This window comes from Etheostoma spectabile, chromosome 4, assembly GCF_008692095.1.
Source record: "Etheostoma spectabile isolate EspeVRDwgs_2016 chromosome 4, UIUC_Espe_1.0, whole genome shotgun sequence".
Classification (NCBI taxonomy): Eukaryota; Metazoa; Chordata; class Actinopteri; order Perciformes; family Percidae; genus Etheostoma; species Etheostoma spectabile.
Window position 1 is genome coordinate 15,861,574 of NC_045736.1, and position 18,459 is coordinate 15,880,032.

The 18,459-nt window shown below is 38.6% G+C and overlaps 3 protein-coding genes across 6 annotated transcripts in view; 1 reads left to right on the top strand and 2 right to left on the bottom strand.

Moving 5' to 3' along the window:
• Window positions 1-1,244: 1,244 nt before the first annotated feature.
• edem1 (ER degradation enhancer, mannosidase alpha-like 1) lies at window positions 1,245-9,886 on the top strand. The gene is made up of 12 exons (XM_032513304.1): window positions 1,245-1,871; window positions 4,424-4,496; window positions 5,042-5,145; window positions 5,516-5,687; window positions 5,845-6,028; window positions 6,214-6,388; window positions 6,885-7,005; window positions 7,645-7,815; window positions 7,901-7,974; window positions 8,073-8,169; window positions 8,431-8,616; window positions 8,726-9,886. The coding sequence occupies exons 1-12, from the start codon at window positions 1,402-1,404 to the stop codon at window positions 8,813-8,815; spliced, it is 1,917 nt and encodes a 638-aa protein (XP_032369195.1). The 5' UTR covers window positions 1,245-1,401; the 3' UTR covers window positions 8,816-9,886.
• Window positions 9,887-11,051: 1,165 nt separating this feature from the next.
• gnat1 (guanine nucleotide binding protein (G protein), alpha transducing activity polypeptide 1) lies at window positions 11,052-14,725 on the bottom strand. Its single transcript, XM_032513305.1, has 9 exons — window positions 14,414-14,725; window positions 13,300-13,342; window positions 13,068-13,209; window positions 12,797-12,954; window positions 12,592-12,720; window positions 12,352-12,481; window positions 12,067-12,220; window positions 11,756-11,972; window positions 11,052-11,671 (listed from the first exon to the last, which is right to left on the bottom strand). Exons 1-8 carry the CDS (start codon window positions 14,517-14,519, stop codon window positions 11,782-11,784), a joined length of 1,053 nt encoding a protein of 350 aa, XP_032369196.1. The 5' UTR covers window positions 14,520-14,725; the 3' UTR covers window positions 11,052-11,671; window positions 11,756-11,781.
• A 1,333-nt stretch (window positions 14,726-16,058) lies between these two features.
• Window positions 16,059-18,459, bottom strand: part of sema3fa (sema domain, immunoglobulin domain (Ig), short basic domain, secreted, (semaphorin) 3Fa) — a 57,309-nt gene continuing 54,908 nt past the window's right edge. For 3 of the 4 annotated variants that reach the window (XM_032513813.1, XM_032513815.1, XM_032513817.1), the window contains one exon: window positions 16,059-18,389. In XM_032513813.1, coding sequence (XP_032369704.1) covers window positions 17,961-18,389 — 429 coding nt within the window. In that variant the 3' untranslated portion in view covers window positions 16,059-17,960. The remainder of the gene's footprint in view (window positions 18,390-18,459) is intronic. The other variant, XM_032513814.1, reaches the window with a different exon arrangement.

Sequence of the window (18,459 nt, forward strand, 5' to 3'; positions counted from 1 at the left end):
ATTGTCCTGTTATTTGTACACTCAACTTTGTACCACAAAATAGGTGTATGATGAAAGGATTGGCATGGTGCTGCAAAGGTATTCTTTCTTCTCGTTGCGTGATTTTTGAGAAAAGCAAACCGTTTGATCTAATCATTGTACAATTTAAATAGATCCATATGGTCACATTTACAGTCATGTGGAAGTTGGTTGGTATGTTGGATCTATACAGGATTACCCACTACTAACTGGTGCAACAAAGCTCACAGGAAAGTCAATCCACACACACCTGGACACCTGCACACTCCTGGCAAGGTCTAATCAGCCAAAGTGAAAACACCTGGGCAGGTGTACCATGGCTCTTTAAAAATGCCATTAATCCTGAAGTAATCTTTAACTGCATTTCTTACAGAAATGTAACTACTTATTGTGTAGCCAGGTCCATTTTAATGACATGGTGATAAGTGTGTTTGAGATCTAATGACTTATAGTGCTGTGCCTTTATAACTCCAATCTGCACACTGATAAATGGCAATACTAGGGGTGTGCAGAAACATTTATTCACATTTTTGCATCGATTCAAGCTTTACCGATTCAAAATCAATTCATAGAATTCCAAAAATGTATTCATATTTTTAATTTTTTTTAAATAATTTTGTAATGACATGTATCACATGGAAAAAGTAACTACATTTACATACTTTAAAAACAGATGCTCGGAACTGTAAGCACCAGATTAACTTCCAGTCCAGGTCTGAAGTAGGCTTAGGTTATTAGGAAACAGCATTTAAACAGAGACAATTTATTTCTGAAATAAAACACGTATCTCACGATTAGTAATTATCTTTTTACAGTGGAAACAGGTTCGACCACCACCAGTAACAAAAGGACCCAGTAGTAAAGTAAGTTCATCTTATGAGAAGCATTACGGCACCGGAATTGATTGCATCAAAAACTAAAAAAATATTGCTTTGGTGATTTAGGAATATCACACTTGTTCAGAAGTTCACGACATCAACGCACAACTATAATTGGAGGAGCTTTACACCTTACCTAAACATCGCTTGCTATGTGCCCCTGAACGTCTCACTCCTGTGGCTGTTTTCTATTGGTGCAGAAGTTGAATCAGAATAATAAGACACGTCGGACCGGACTGCCACGAAAACGCAACCAGGAGATTGACAGCTCTGCGACCAATCGCAAGACGAGCCTACTTCGTTCTTTTGCATGACGACACAAGAGTAAACCCAATCACAGCTCAGAATCTAGTAGGGGCTGGTCTGTTGACAGGAAGCGTGTAGGGCGGAATCACCACTATCTCTGTGCTATTGTAGTTTAGCCTGACAAACACATGATTTCACATTCATTCCTCGGACATATGTGGACCTAAAGTATGCGTTTTAAGATCGAGCCGGGGCAAAGATGCAATGGAGGTCAATAGTAGTTGGTCTGGTTGTATTGAGACTCTCCCTCAGCTGTGTGCTGTGGCTAGCTTTCGGACTCGGACCTAACGTTAGCTGGGGGTTCAACTTCCCACTCGGTTTCAGTTTGCACAAATTAGACTTGTTATTCAGGGACGAAAAAGGGATCAATCCGCAGGGTAACTCGTGGTCTCAACGAAAACACGGTCACATACATGAAGAGGAGGCGACCACCTGCGCAAATGTTGGAGAGGAGTCAACCAAGAGACCCTACCTGAGCTTCTTCGATGGCAACAAGGACGAGTACGTCCGGAGATACAGCTCCTTCCCAGACACGCTGAAAGCAAAAATGAAGGACATGGCCAAAGAAATGTTTTATTTCGGGTATGACAATTACATGAAATATGCCTTTCCCGAGGACGAGCTGAATCCCATTGACTGTAAAGGGAGGGGACCAGACGTGCTAAACCCGTGAGTCATAAGCTGTCCTGACTGTCTGCATCGACAGGTTAATGTTTTCTTTTATAAAAGTGTGTTAATGTTTGTGCTGTCAATGGTGGTGGTTTCAGCCGAGTGGCACCCTGACTTGGCAGTGACAGGCGGTTACATTTGAACTGTCCTCTGCAGAGTGTAACGTTACTATTTGCATGTACTTTGCAATAGTAGCTGTAGTAATCCTACTGATCTCAGTACATCTTCCGATCAAATCAAGGAACTGTTTAACGTCTTCATCGCTTAATTCATTTGAAATCAGGATTAAACCTTATAGAAAATGAAATTGATGAAGGTAGAGAAAAGGTGCGGCAACTAACGATTATTTTATTATCAATAATTCGGATGAATATTTAATCCGTTCATTGTTTAGTCTATGAACTGTCATACCACAGTTACTAGGTGACATCTTATAATTGCTTTTTTTGGTCCAACCAAAGACCAAAAGGATAATCTGTTTATTATCACAAAAGTCCAAGAAAATCAGCAAATTTTCAAATTTGAAAAGCAGGTAAAGATGACGTTTTTGTTAAAAAAAAAAGAAGACTTGAGGGATTAATTAACTAATAAATACAAATAATTATGATTGATTCTTTGTTGATGAACTACTTGGTTAATCGAGCTCTCTCTGCGCTTAAAAATATCACACTTAACCAAGGACAAAAAGAGAGAAGAAATCCAGCAAGCTTAAGAAATCTTTACATGCCCAAATACCCAGTTTTTTTTTGTCAGTCTCAGGGGAGTAAAATGCACAGACACTCTATACCTTATTCAGTGAGCAAAAGCATAGACTAGCTGAAACACCTGCACGTTCTTGCCCTGTGTTGAACATTGAAACAGAAAGACTAGAATTACCCTACAATAAGCCATCTAATGAAACGTTTCACTCCCCATACTGTTATGTTAGACACACATGCACACATGTACACAAACGCTTCCACCGTGGCCTTATCCCCATGGTAAATCAGAGTAAACTGGTGTTCAGTTTGTATACAATACAGTATATATACAGTCATTGCACAATGTCTGTAACAAACACTAAGTAAAAGACATCTGAGGTTAAGTTATGTTAAATAGGATACCAGTTTAACAGAACCAAATTTTAAATGACATAAAAAAGCAGGTCGGTATATTTCTACAGTCCGGTTCACTCAAATTCCAGAAAAAACATTTTCTGCTCAGCCATCATGGTAACTAGCCATGCAGGATGTAGGCAAGTAACCAAACTCTTCTTTAGATGCAGCAGTGTACAGAAGTTGTGAGGGTTTTGGGGTTTACTAGAATACATGTTCAGTTAAATGTGTATTGAAATGTGACTGACAAATAAAACATTTCTTACTATCTGCAGAGTCAACGGTGTTATCCACCAACATTCCTCTCAGTCACATAATGTGGAACAGGTTTTGTCTTCAGTTTGAATGAAGACAAACCCAAATCCAACTCGCTGAGCAAATTCAGATTGTGCTCTCGCGAGATCTCTGGACTTCCAGGGTAAAAAGACATACAGTGGCATCCAAAATAATGGTGCCTGATGGAACTTGAGCGAAAATGATAAGTAAATCATCAGAAAATGTAGCATTAACTATTTTGATGATTCACTTTTCAAACAAATTCATATAATTCTTCTCATATTTAATAATAGTTTGAGAGATATTTGGGTTTGAACAGTTGGTCAAGCAAAATAAATAAATAATAAATAATAATAAATCTTGAGCTTTTATAAAATTGTTTTTACTATTGTATAGACCAATTGATTAATAAAATAAAAGAGAAAATAATTGTCAGCTTAATCAATAATGAAAATGGTTGTTAGTTGCCGCCCTAGCTAGAGCTGCAAGGATTAATCAATTAGTTGTCAACCATTAAATGAATCGCCAACTATTTTGATAATCGATTAATCAATTTGAGTCATTTTTTTTATGAAACTTATACAAAATCCTCGTATTCCAGCATTTTAAATGTCTAGTTTCATTACTCCTCTATGACAGTGAACTAGATAATAAATAACAAAATAAATAATACTTTGCGTTGTAGACAAAACAAGACATTTGAAGGTCTCTCTTTAAAGGGATTTTTGGCTTTGGGAAACACTGATCAACATTTGTTCACAATTTTCTGACATTTCACCGACCAAACAACTAAACAATTACTCGAAAAAATAATCAACACATTAATCGACAATGGAAATAATTAGCAGCCATAACTATGTAATGAGGCAAAAACAGCCACCCGTTGTCTTCAGATCAGCTTTGGCTTTAATTTTTTCAGGAGTCTTGAACCGGGATGTCAGGCATTTAAAGAAAGAAACCCTCTAGTTAGTGGGGAAATGTTATTTACAATTCACATTTTTTTTAATATGGCATTTCTGTTCTCTCCTTCCAGTAAGCTAAGATAAGACTTTGCATTCACATCTGAACTTCACGTTGTTGGATTTAAAACATGCTCTGTGTTTGTGTTTTTTGTCGTCCGTTCATTACGTCTCCCTCTTTTGCAAAGACACCAATGAGTCTGTTTCGCTGCTTTCATTACAGGTCAAACATCAACATAAACGACGTCTTGGGGAACTACTCCCTAACCCTGATCGACACCTTAGACACCCTACTGGTAAGTTACACTGTGTCTTTTTTTTAAACCACGTCCCGCAAAATCAGCAGTTTTTCTTTCTCACTAATCAGTGGTTAGTATTGACATTTTGCATTAACTTTAAATATGAGATTGAAAGCAGCTTAATCCAGTCTGTGAGGTAGTGAGTTAACATCACCTGTTTTGCAAAAAACAGTTATTTTGTACTACATGTCCCATAAAAGGCGCAGTGGTTAGCACTTCCTGAGTAGTTGTCTGTTTTTCTGTCACAGTCAAAACATCCCTTGACATGAAATCGAGACGGAGCCGAGTTTCTAAACTCAACTTGTTACTGTGTCAGCCCTAAACCTGATGGATCAGGGGCTCTCCTAAGTCAATTTCACATGCAAAAGACATGCACTTTTTGACTTGATGGCTCAAATTATTAATCAAAGCTTCTTTACAACAGTTGCCATCTATAATGATAAGAATAGAATTTTAGTGAAACACATGGAATCCATTTAGTAGTTATGCACCCAAATAAGCTTGTTAACACTGTGGTTATATAATGTGGTGTTTCTCTACAGGTGCTTGGCAACGTGACAGAATTCCACAAAGCTGTCAAGCTGGTTATAGATACTGTGTCTTTTGACAAGGACTCAACTGTGCAAGTTTTTGAGGCAAACATCAGGTACAAATGTTGCTACTATTTTCCTTCTGCTATAGTTATAATCAAATAAAATCATGATTAAAAAACCGACTAGCTTGCTGAAGATACAAATCTTTTAACCAATAGCATGTACAGCCATTGTGAAAGCAATAATCTTGAATTTGATCTTTTTATGATTACTTCTGTAGCCACCTTATTGGACTTTTAAATTATTTCAGCAATTTTTTTATTGATGACCGTTTTAAGTTGTCTGGCTGTTACCATGAAAACCAAAATGACAATCGATGTGATATCATGATATCAATACCAGAATAAAAAGCTTATTGTAATGATCTGTTCACGTAATGCTTCTGTGTGGAACCCTAGTGTCATATTTCTTTTTCCTTTGAAGGATCCTGGGCAGCCTTATCTCATCCCACATCCTGCTAACGGACCCGAAACATCCATTTGGCAAGGTCGGCTTTGACGATTACGATAATGAGCTTCTTCACATGGCTCATGACTTGGCTGTTCGCTTACTCCCGGCCTTTGAGAATACCAGCACAGGCATTCCTTACCCCCGGGTGAGTGAGACTGTTAAAAACTAGAGCTACTATTATTATTGCTATTTTTACAAGATACACGCTCACAGACACCTAACTTAAGGGAAGTTGAATGACTTCATACATACTGTAAAGACTGAAGTGTCACACAGCGTCTTCATTGGTTTGTAAAATGCAGGTGAATCTGAAGACTGGCGTTCCTCCTGATAGCATCAACGAGACTTGTACTGCAGGAGCTGGGTCCCTGCTGGTGGAGTTTGGGATTTTGAGCCGCTTGATTGGAGATTCCACATTTGAGTGGGTAGCCAGACGAGCCGTCAGAGCTCTGTGGAACCTGAGGAGCAACGAAACGGGTCTGTTAGGTAAGTACAGCTGCGTATGTAGTCACGTAGAGTAAATACAATTATCTTCTATTTTCTTTTTCTTTTATTTGGTTCTTTTTTAAGCTTCTACCCAGCATGGTTAAGTCTACAACATGTAAATATGATGCTTACAATATCATATAACTTAAAGCATTTTTATGTGATTTCTATCTGTAATTCTTTAGGGAATGTAGTGAATATCCAAACAGGCCAGTGGGTCAGCAAGCAGAGCGGTCTGGGAGCCGGTATGGATTCCTTCTATGAGTATTTGCTGAAATCATACTTACTTTTTGGTGAAAAAGAGGACCACAGGATGTTCCAAGCTGCTTATGAGAGTATTCACAACCACATTAGGAGAGGGTGAGTCTTATACTGCAAAAACAGGTAACTGCGTGCATTTTGGTGAAAGTGGGTGGGACTGGGGGCTTCACATCGGGTTGCCTCTGAAATAGAACTTTCTCTGCTGTGTGAATGAATCTCTGTCTAGGAATGGCCAAAACGAGCCAAATTAATGAAACTGCTTACGAGTTTACAGATTTTCTTTTTTTTGAGAGATGTGGAATATGAATTCTGAGACTTTAGGATGTCATGAGATGTCTGATGGGACATCTGTATTCACACGGTCACACAGAAACGTAACACTTTCCTCTTCCTTAGAAATCACTGATATTTAGCCCTTGAGCAAGTGACACAGCCTTAACTGTAGCTGGGTTTGGCTGGTCAACAGCTGACAAATGACAGGGGCACTGTGGTTGCCTTAGTATTTGAATATACAGTACAAACATTGTATTAGGATGTTGATACACATACATACAATACATATTGTGAACCCTCTTCTGCCTCTGTGTTTTTCCAGGAGAGAGTCATGTAATGAAGGAGAGGGTGACCCACCTCTGTATGTTAATGTGAACATGTTCAGTGGTGAAATAATGAACACCTGGATAGACTCCCTTCAAGCCTTCTTTCCGGGGCTTCAGGTTAGTTCATGCACTTTCAGCTATAACAGGTCTTATAAATAAGTGTCAAATATAGGGATCGACAGATACTGGTTATTCAAGGCCGATATTGATACCGATTATTAATAGTTATTGAAACCGATAAACAATATTTGGAACCGATATGCATGTACAGTGAAAATAAAAATCCTTAAATCCAAATTAAGATTTTGGGATGTCACAAACTCCATATAAAAACTTTGTTTAAACGCTTTAAGCAATTATTTAATAAATTGGAATCTTTCAACGTAACATACATATTAAAGGTGCTCTAAGCAATGTCACGCAATATTTTAAGCTGCAACGTTTGTTGTCACATACAGCAAACATCTCCTCACTATCTTTAAGCTGCCTGTCCCCAGGACACACTGTAAAAAAAAAAGGAGGAGAAGAGGGGCAAGCTAGTCTTTTTTTTGTTTGAAAACATTTTGAACTTCAACAAGAAGTAACGTCACCCAATATTGCTTAGAGCACCTTTAAAGGATAGTCAGATATTGTTGTGGGTGGGACATTAAGTCAGACTCAGTGGTGAGTGAAACCGAAGCAGAGGGACAAATACAAATAATCAGCAAACTGCCAAACTGTTGTGTTCAGCTAAAGTGTTGCCACTCTGTGTACAAGGTGCTGAATGGTGATGTAGATAATGCAATTTGCCTGCACGCCTTCTACTATGCCATCTGGAAGCGCTTTGGGGCTTTGCCAGAGAGATACAACTGGCAGCTGAAGGCTCCTGATGTGCTCTTCTACCCTTTAAGACCAGAGCTGGTGGAGTCAACCTATCTGCTGTACCAGGTACTAACCTGTTGTTGTAACACAGCACTGGTGGTGGGGGTTTATTATCTTTTACTTCAAAGTTGTTTTTCTTCACTTCCCACAGGCGACCAAAAATCCTTTCTATTTGCATGTTGGAATGGATATTCTTCAGAGCCTTGAGAAAAATGCCAAAGTCAGGTATGGATCATGTAATATATGCCTTTTTTTTCTTTTTCTTTTTTTTTTTCCTACGCTGCCTAGATACTTTAAGCTGAACTGAGCTGTGTTGTTTGCAGATGTGGGTATGCCACTCTCCACCATGTCGTGGACAAATCCAAAGAGGATCGCATGGAGAGTTTCTTCCTCAGTGAGACATGCAAATACCTTTACCTGGTAAGTTACAGTCTAGTATGCCAGAGATGGAGCTGGTATTTATGGATATAGAATGACATGAGAGCATACTGTGATGCTAAATATGTTGTAAATTTTTGATAATTGTAGTAAGAGCTATTGCAATTTTTTAAACATTATTATTTATTAAAAATATTATCCTATCAGATTTTGTTAGTGTCCCCCAGCCATTGTCAGAATACAACTTAGCCCAACTTTTGGCTCAGCTGTCACATAAACAAAAATGTCTCTCTTGTATTGCAGCTGTTCGATGAGGACAACCCACTTCACAAATCCGACAACAAGTACATCTTCACTACAGAGGGCCATGTTGTGCCTATAGACAAGCGCTTCAGGGAGAAACAGTGGAATGACTTGTTTCCTTGTGAAGAGGGAGTGCTGGCAGAGCAAGAACCAAACAAGCGGCCACCACTGAGCAACACCAGCAATGTGAGGCCATCCTCCTCGCCCAGCCCATCTCACTTTTCACCGTTTTTAATGTCATGCGTAACTTTTATTGTGATAGCATTCTGATTTCTTCCCTGTCTCTCTTTAACAGTGCAACAGGATCCCAGTGGAGCGACGGTACACTCTTCCGTTAAAGAGTATCTACATGAAGCAGATCGATAACATGGTGGGACTTTTCTGAGTATGAGGATGCATGTGGTGACATTGAGATGAACAGCCCTTCTGTACACGCTCCTTGGGTGCGGATGCAGTGAGGTTAAAAAGGATCGTTGTTGGTCAAAATCCTGACCTTCTGTTCCGCTGCTCAGGGTCCAGATAGGGAACTGACACTAAAGGAAACCTGAGAAAGCAGATTGATCACTTGCTGTATTACTCAAAAGACTGCGTGTGGGTTCTTTTGCTTTGGTGGGTGAGTATATCAACAAAGGTGAAGAACCTATGTGCTGGAAAATGAGGAGTCTTTTCAAATGCTTCATTTTTGCCTAGTGACGAATTGAGATTGGGTAAGGGGATCTTAGAATTGCTGGTGTGTTTTTGTCCGTTTAGCTGTTGGTTCAAGTGTGAGTGTTTATACATTGTGTATGTGTGATTGCGTGTGTGTATGTATGCATAATTGAAAATTACAGCTGATCTGTGAATCATATTGTTTTTTTGGGAACAGTGCCATCTAGCCACACATATGTACAATGTATATCTTAGAAAAAGCGCTCACCTCTTAAACTTTCTCTCTAAACATAATTAGTGCCTCTTTTCAGTTGATTCACTTGATTAGGTCTGCGCTTTTAAAAAAAGGGCTGCACATTGACATACTGACAGTGAGAAAGAGGCTCAGGAGGACTCGCTGTTTTAAAGTGCCTTTTTATTTTCTTGGTTTATCTGGATGTGTTGAAGTATTTGTCAAGAATTAGTTTGAGGCAACAAAGTTGATATTTGCACAATAGATGTCATTCCATATGTATGTTCATTTTACACTGATTATGACATTAAGATCCTTTTTGTTTTTAGACATGACAAACAAGCCATAAAATGTATCTTTTAATGTTCATGAGCGAAAACCTTCTGTCAGACGTATTTAGTAAACAGACTCTTGTTCAGAGTAGATGGAAGTAGCCATTTGTGTTTCTTTTTCTGTTTCTCTGTCACATATTTGCACATCATCATTACTTATTCATTGTCATGTGGGGAGAACTCAGGGTTGAAAGAAAAATCAATTAATGCTTTCATAAAAAAAATAAAACTTCCTTGAAATGTTGTTGCCTGAAATGTCTTAGGATAGTCTTAGTTACTTATATTGCAAATCTTCCAACTTGGTTATCTGAGGTAAAAGAATAACCACTGAGGTACAGCCATACTGTGAATATTCATTATTGCTCCACACAAACAGAACATGTGATATCCCCTTAACTGTGATTGATTCATGTACAGCTCTACAAAGAAATCTCTACTGGATCGGTTTGATCTTATACCAAACAGCCTGAGTGTCTGTAACACAGCAGAGAGCTTCAGGCTGCCTGGCTCGATTATGTTACAGCATCGGCATCTTCTTTGGCTTTGGGAAACAGCTGTTCATATTCTCAAGTGTTTTTATTTTAACTGCTCCAGGCCATAGCTGACGTCGCCTCAACCATTTTGTCTTAAATTATCTTCAAAGAAATAGTGACATTTTAGGAATTTTGCTTATTCGCAGTCTTGCTGAGAGTTAAAATAAAAGGTTGATGCCACTTGATACCATTTTTGGGCCTGTTTCACAAATGTGATTTGCGAGCACAGCTTTCATGCAAATCTTTTATGCAAATGTCTCTTGGTCAGAAATTGCAGATAAATAAATCAAGTACTGCAGGACTCTGGCATGCTAATGCACTGGTCAGAAGTATAGTGTTAGGTTTGTTTAGCACAACACATCCAAATTAATTGGATAGGAATTGACCTTTAATGGCAAATTTGGTTAAATGGGCTCCTGTATGGTAAATATAAAGCTAACCCCAGCAGTTGGTTAGTTTATCTTAGCACAAAGACAGGAAATGGGGAAACAGCTATCTTAAACATGTACAAGATGTAGCGTGTTAATTAGTGAGCTTAAGAGATACTAGGTGGTTTTTGGTACTTGGACCGAGCCAAGCTAGCTGTTAACCTCTGTTTCCAGTTTTTGTGCTTGAAGCTAAACTACAGCTGTCACCAGCTGCTGGCTGTAGCTTAAAATTTACCGTACAGGCATGAAACTAGTATTAATCTAGTCATCTAACCTCCGGCAAGAAAGCAAATAAGTGTATATCCCAAAAACTATTCTTCTAATCTATCTGATTTTTTTACCTTTTAAATAAAGTTAAAGGATGTTAACATTTTAAAGGAGTGTTTTTTCATTCATAATTCTAGAAAAGAAACTGACATTGAATAAATGACAGATTATGAACAAGACATTGCTGTGTTATTTTTTTATTTGTGAAAGTGGGAAAGTACTCTGTTTTCTATAAGCTTTAATAGGTTTAGTCAAGGTTTACAATTATTGGTTTCTGTACAGGATAGTTGGCTCACAGGCCTGTAGATAGTTAAACTTTACACATTGTTAAACAAACACAAGTATTTTTTTAAATTTATTTTTATTGAAGTATATTACATCTATCACTTAACAGTGTTACAGATCCACATGGTATCACCACCCTTCATGAACTTTCGAATAGAAAATTGTTTAATTGTGGACTTAACTAAACTGGTCATTTTAACTATTTCAAAAAGTTACATGCACTGATAAAGAGTTACTGGTGCATAGCTCTCCAAGAGATGATTTCAAGAGAAAAGGTACCTAGACTAAAATTCAACTCATCTGAAATCTGCACAGTATTTTCTGACTGAAGAGCTGTCTTCTGGACTTGGCCCGAAGTCTTGTCAAAGCTACAACTTCATTTGAAGACAACAAATACATTTTTTATTTTTTTGCATTCGCCAATTTTGAGGATAGTGAGGGGTTCAGTTTTCATCCTCAGTCCTCAGTTTGAATTGAGAGAGGATTTGTGGAATGTGACAGGGCTACAACATCACCCTGTGAAAAAGAAAAGAAAAAAAGTGACTCTGCTTATTAGCTGTTTATTAGTATCATTATAATACTGTGCAAACTTTTTCTCACCTTCATTGGGTTTCTCAGCATGATTTTTAAAAGAGACCACAATCTTTCAGGTTTTCTTTGATTATGATGTCGGTTACAGCGTCAAACACAAACTTCACGTTCTCTGTGTCTGTGGCGCAGGTCATGTGAGAGTAGATTTCTTTGACGTCTCGGCGCAGGTTCAGGTCTAAGAACTGCAATTTGATGTAGTTACCAGCATCCTCATAAGTATTGGGACCTTAATGAAAATAAGATAAATAGGCACATTTAATCAGTTTGTCACTTTTTAAAGTCCTTCAATAGGCTGCAATTTGTGTTATGATAAACCTCACCATCATATTCAGGGAAGCACATGCTGAGATGAGCTTTCTTGATCTTCTCAGTGAACACATCTTTCTTGTTGAGGAAGAGTACAATGGAGGTGGTGGCAAAGTAGCGGTGGTTGCAGATACTGTTGAACAAGTGCAGACTTTCGTGCATTCGATTCTGAAAGAAAGGATATGTGTTTTTACCAAATCCCAATAAAGAGCCTTTCAAATTAACCAGCCAATTGTCCACAAAAAGAAAATACACACAAAGTATAGAATATGAAGTGTAAAATATTACTGCCATCATACCACTTCATCATCCTCCACCAGCACCATGTCGTAGGCGCTCAAAGCAGCAATGAAGATGATACAGGTCACACCTTCAAAACAATGAATCCACTTCTTCCTCTCTGACCTCTGGCCACCCACATCAAACATTCTGCATGGAAATAGAAGAATGTTATCTGTATGATTGAAAATCCAGCAAAGTGGGAGCACTGATGAGGAGTCACTGGTGCCATCCTCTTGAGAAATACTGCACTGACTAACCTGAAATTGAGATCTTTCAAACCAAATGTAGTCTCGATGATGCCAGTCGTCTTCACTCTTGATCGCAGCACATCCTGCTCAGTGGGCACATAGCCTGGTTGGATCAGCCGCTCCAAGTCATTCAGGTAGCTGAGGGGAAATCAAATTCCTTCAACAACAAACACTAACATGGTAATTTTATAATTCAGCTTGGGTGATTTCTTACTATCCAGCTGAATCATTGAGTTGGTACTCTGAAGCCCTTTCAAAGCACGCCTGAATGCCAGAGTCTTTCCATAGGCGCAAAATGATGTCTGACATCTCTTTAGGCATGGTTCCTTCCTCAATGGTGTCTGCAAGATGCATGAGTTTCCTGGCATCATCCTGCAGGGTGAATGGAAGAGGACAGGGACACAATACAATTGATGTTTAATAGTCTGCTAGAATCCCTAAAATCAAATCCCCCAAATCCCATTAAAGTGTGTCTCAGCTGTTACCTGCTGATCAGCGTGGCCATAGTTCATATTTAATGTGGTCATGGCCTTCACAATGGCCATGATGGACTGCAGGGTGTTGCTGTAGATGATGACAATGAACTCCATGGATTCTTCAAGTGAGTAGCCATCTTGGTGAATAATTCTGTTAAGAAAATACAGGATTAGTATGTGACTTACAGTCAGTTAGAGAAAAAATAAGAGATTTCTTTGGCGCAAGAGTCAAATATCTTACTTCATCTGTTTGACGATAGTGCTTTTGCCAGATTCTCCAGCGCCTATATGAAGGTAAAAAAGACATATTAAATGTAATTATTCACATCAAATAATAAAACTATGCTTTTATTCCGAACTTGATCAAAACGTTTATGAGGATTTTGAAGAAATGTGACTTCTTCTTAACCATAGTTTTTTGCTTTTATTTATGTTTTGGATTATATTAATGTGAGAGGAGAATGATATTAACTGCAGGTTCATCAGACAGAGGATCCCAGCAAGTCATAATACTTCTTACTTCAGGTCTTATCTTATTTGATGCTTAGGTAAGGCAAAGTTCTTCCTGCTGCTGACCCACATTGTCATGAGGAGATGATTAAGCTGAGTGCAAAACTAAATCTGTAAGAAGCTGATAGATTTTTGAAACAATAAATGCCAGACTCAACCAATCTTGCAAATGATTTTGCTTTTAAATCCAACATTCTTGTACACAATATAGCCTACAGATATTTTGATGTATGGAACTTGTTGGTCCTTGAATTGAAAAGCTAACCTGACCACACTAAATTGCTCCTCACAATCCACAATTTACAAAATGCTGATGTATTTGGGTTATTGCATTTGAATGCTGCAGCCACAAGCCCTGTTTGGGTTGGGTCTAGTGTATCTGTGTCCTTCAGGGTTAAGCCCTTTGTTTTGGAGGACCTGTTTCAGGATTAACAAGGGATTGGGTTGAGTGATTATAAAAGTGTCGAAGCAATTCACTGACACAGGTTATTAAGCCTTTACTTTACTCAAACATGTTGTTTGTTTTCTCAAAGTTAAATTAGTCAATATTACGCAGTAAACCTTTAAAAGCTATTCAGATTACTATGGTCTATCCATGACACAAAGTCAACAAGATATGTCTGTGTTAATAACGTCAAGTCTTTGGAAGATTAAACCAAACTTTTTACACGAGACAAAGTAATACCCCAGCTCCAACTGTGTCCCATAGACAGGTAACTATTAACCATTACTTTTGCAGGCTCAAGGGGTACAAATATTTTCACCATGTAGCCTTATGGGGCCCTTAAATATGTGTTACCATGATGATAAAGTTTCGTCATAGCATCCAACTTGACTGTCTTTACCTAGCAGCAGCAGCTTGACAGTTCTTGCATCCCTTTCGGCATCCTCCTTCAGCTTCTTCTCCAGCCCTCTGGAGTGTTTCTCCTCAGCGCTCGCTCCAGCCCCCATTCTACTTCTCCCGGTTTGGGCCCCTCTGCTCAAAAGCCAAGTTTCAGAAAAAAATGGGAGATGGTCCTAGCTGATTGCCTACTTTCTAACCAGTGCCGTTAACTATGCAGCTGATGCGTCACCTGCCTGCGGAAACAACTGGAGAAGGTTTGAGAATTTTCCTGTCTTAGGAGAGGATTTCGCATCCTCTGCCCATCTGACAGAGGAGGGCCAATGGAGAACAAGGACAGGAGTGTTTTAGGGCCGTGCCAAAGGTGTGAGGAGAGGCAGACATATATCAGTGTAGGAGTGATCTAACCTTTAGGGGGACTTTGCTGTGCTCAGCGGAAGATGAACATCGGCTCAAGTGCTTATCTCTCTATGGTGTTCTTGGGTGCTTTTAAAAAATAAGTATGTAAAGATCAATAACTTGGTGTGTTGAGTGTGGTCATAGCTGGGAAACCAGATTTGTCACACATCAGGACCAAAACAAAAATGAAACACGATGTCTTGAATGTATGCTGTTTGCCAAGAAGTCCAATAGAGGGATTAAAACAACTCTATTCCACACAGGACAACAATCAGCAAATATGGGTGACTGAAATAAATAACCAGACCTCCCCCCCGCCACCTCATAGTCCAAACATAAGAAAGGCAAACTGACATTTCTTAGAGGATACCGCAGACTGAAAGGTGAGCTCCGAGGTGTTTAAAGAGCTTTGCAGTTTCACCTGACAGATCTCATTGACCTCAATCTCAAGATGGTTAAGAATCCTAATCTACTCACTTTCAATCAGGTGTGCATGCATGTACATTATGCGTATGTACGAGCAATGTACAGAATTTCCCTAAGTGGTTGTCACTTTTTCTGTTGTAAAGCACTTGTGTGAATAAAGTTTATAATTATCACTTTAACTTTACAGAGCTTTTTTGTGGAGTCAACATTGCTTAAGATCCAGATTCACTACTGCGAATGACAACACTGCTGCAGTCAGCGGTGGTGGAACCTAACTAAGTACACTAACTCAAAGTACTTAATATTTCTGTCACTTTGTACTTAAATAAATATTGTCCATTTTATCCGCTGCATTTATTTGACAGCTATAGTTACCCCTGACATTACAAACAGAAAAAAGATAAGCTTAGAAAATATGATAAAATAGTATAGATTAAACAACCGAACAATGTACAAAAGTATTAAAACAAATACTCCACCTTAATCAACTACAATAGTTTATATTACTACATAAATTATAATCTAATATGTGCAATAGTAGATCACTCAAGTGGACATTATTCTGCATTGTGTACTTTTACCTTGGATAATTAAGTACATTTAGCTTGTAATAATGCAAAATTTTATTTACAGTAGGTAACATTTTCAATGCAGACATTTTACTTGTGAAGGAGTATTTTACAGTGTGGTTTTGCTATTTCTACTTAAGTAAAGGATCTGTATACTTCCCCTACCAGAATGCGTATGCTACGGATCACATACATATTACACCAGAGAGCCTGCAGACTATGTGCTCACCAATGGCAAACAGAACAGAGCCTCTGTTATTATAAAATATAGAGCTTTAATTTATTAGTCAGCAACATTGATGAGGAAGAAAAGATAGTAATTTTTGTACAGGTCATTACAACAACATCAACTGTGCATTATATCATACATTACTTTACCTCAAAGACCCAGAGCAAAATCTGCCAAACAGAGAAAATAAAACAGATGCATGTTTGAAATAAATGCACATTTTTGAGAAGAGAGAAAAAAAGAGAGAAAAATAGAGACTAAGAGACATACAGAGAGAGATAGAGAGAGAGAGAGGATTTAATAAAAAACCTTTCTGTACTTTTAGCATCTTTCTTTCTTGCACTGATAATATTTCCATATTCCCACAACGAGAAAGACATTCACTGACACCCACAGCAACATAGCATTTTAAACAAATACCATATACATTACACTGTACATGCCATGCACAATGAAAAGCCACCTTCTAAAGAGTTTGGTACATGTTCTCTTCAGGTATGGTGGTGATCAGCTTGTTAGTGGTTGTACTTGTGACATTTTTTTCCCCACTGTATGGAAGCTTTATATTAAGTCTGTGACAAACATAGCAGGATGACACAGCATCGGACTAACAAAAAGTACAGTAGCTGTGGAAGCTGATACAAAAAAATCAGAACCAATCAAAGTAGTCAATTCCAAAGCACTGCAATCAGCAACTTTATTGTTGTGATCTAATAAAAGTGTAGAGCTATTACATGATAAATATTTACTTAGTGAAACCAATATTTAGCATGAAACTGGCAGGAATGGAATAATTGAGAGCTAAAAACAAACCCCAACCTTAAATCAATGAATATACTGCATATGCCACAGATACTTGTGAAGTATTTACTGTTTTATCAAGATTACCAATTTGGTAACAGAAGGTGCTTATTTTGATATCACAAACTGTCACAAACTCACACATAGCTGCCTGCTGGAATTTCTTATCTCAAAAGAAAAAAGAGAAGGCAATGTTATATTTTCAGCTTTTTTGTCATTAAAGGACCCTTTCTCCCCAGCAAAAAACAGCTTATCACAAAAATCACGTTTGTTAAGAATACAACATTGAGATGTGATATTCACATATAAACAAAAACAAACATTTGGCAGCTGCTAATTTTGGAAGAATTTGGGTGGGTGATGAAGCATCATTGCTTGAGGCCAGGCTGGACCACTAACATGAAAGGAGAGACGTTTCACCTGCCAAAAGGGCCTTTCATTAAGATGCAACATGTTGTCACAGCCGCAGTCTGTGGGCATTTCTTTCATCCTTGTGTGTCCCAAGAAATGTGATCATCATTCTGGCATCAGCTTGTATCTTTCAGTAAAACAAACAAACAAAAAAAAAAACTGTTCCGGTGCTGAGTTCTGGTAAAGAAGTTAAGGAAAGTTTGAGAATTTCACTGAAGCAGCGACTCAACTTCCAGCTTGGACACTGAATACTGCCAGCAGTCACGGGATCCAACATGGTCGCCTGTGACAGTTAAATACATGTTCAACGATCCTCTTCCATACGTGGATATTCCCAAAGTCCTGGGTTGTTGTTGCTGTTTCACAAAAACACCCAACATAGAGAAGTTTTCAACATAATAATACATTTTAATAAACAATAACACTAACAATAATATAATAATAACAACAATATTTGCACAAATTTACCTATTCACAAAAAAACATGTTTTCTAAATAGGTACAAAGAATCACTTTTTACAACCTACAATAAATATTGTGTATTTTTTCCAACAGTCACATAGAAACGGTTTGATGCTGTTGCTTTTGGTTTTGTCCGTTATAATAATTAGATTTTTCTAACTGGAGTCATTCCTCTAAATGGAGGGTTTACAGTGTTGAGGAGATGGTGTGAAAAGGTAGACTGGGGGAATATGATGAGGTGTATATCTAGCTCCTCATGTCTCAGCTGGAGTTGTTTGCTCATCATGATGCCTACGGTTGCGAGGCTTCTTCTGTTCTTTCAGCTCCTTCAGGCTTTTGGCTTTGTTGTCACTGAGGATGCCGTCTCCAAGCTGCCAGTAATCCTGGCAGTACTGGTTGATCAGGCCCATCTCCGGCTGGCTAAGGATGGTCAGCAGGTCCTTATACTGACCGGCACTGGGAGTCCAGGCGCTAGACTGGAGAGGAGGGAGGGCCGGGCTGCCTGTTTCCACCAACACGTTGTTGACCGTGCGACTGGAAAGGACCACAAGCTGCAGTTTGACAAGCGTGTGTTTGAAGTTTTTCTCGGTGGATGTGCACTGGTAGATGCCGCTGTCGGAGGACTGCAGTGAGCGGATCAGAAGACCTTGTTCAGTTTTTAGAATGCGGCCCTCTGAGCGAATCTGGAAGGACGGATAGTAAAGACGACAATTAGGAAGCATTTTTAAGATGTTACATGTGATATTTAAAGAC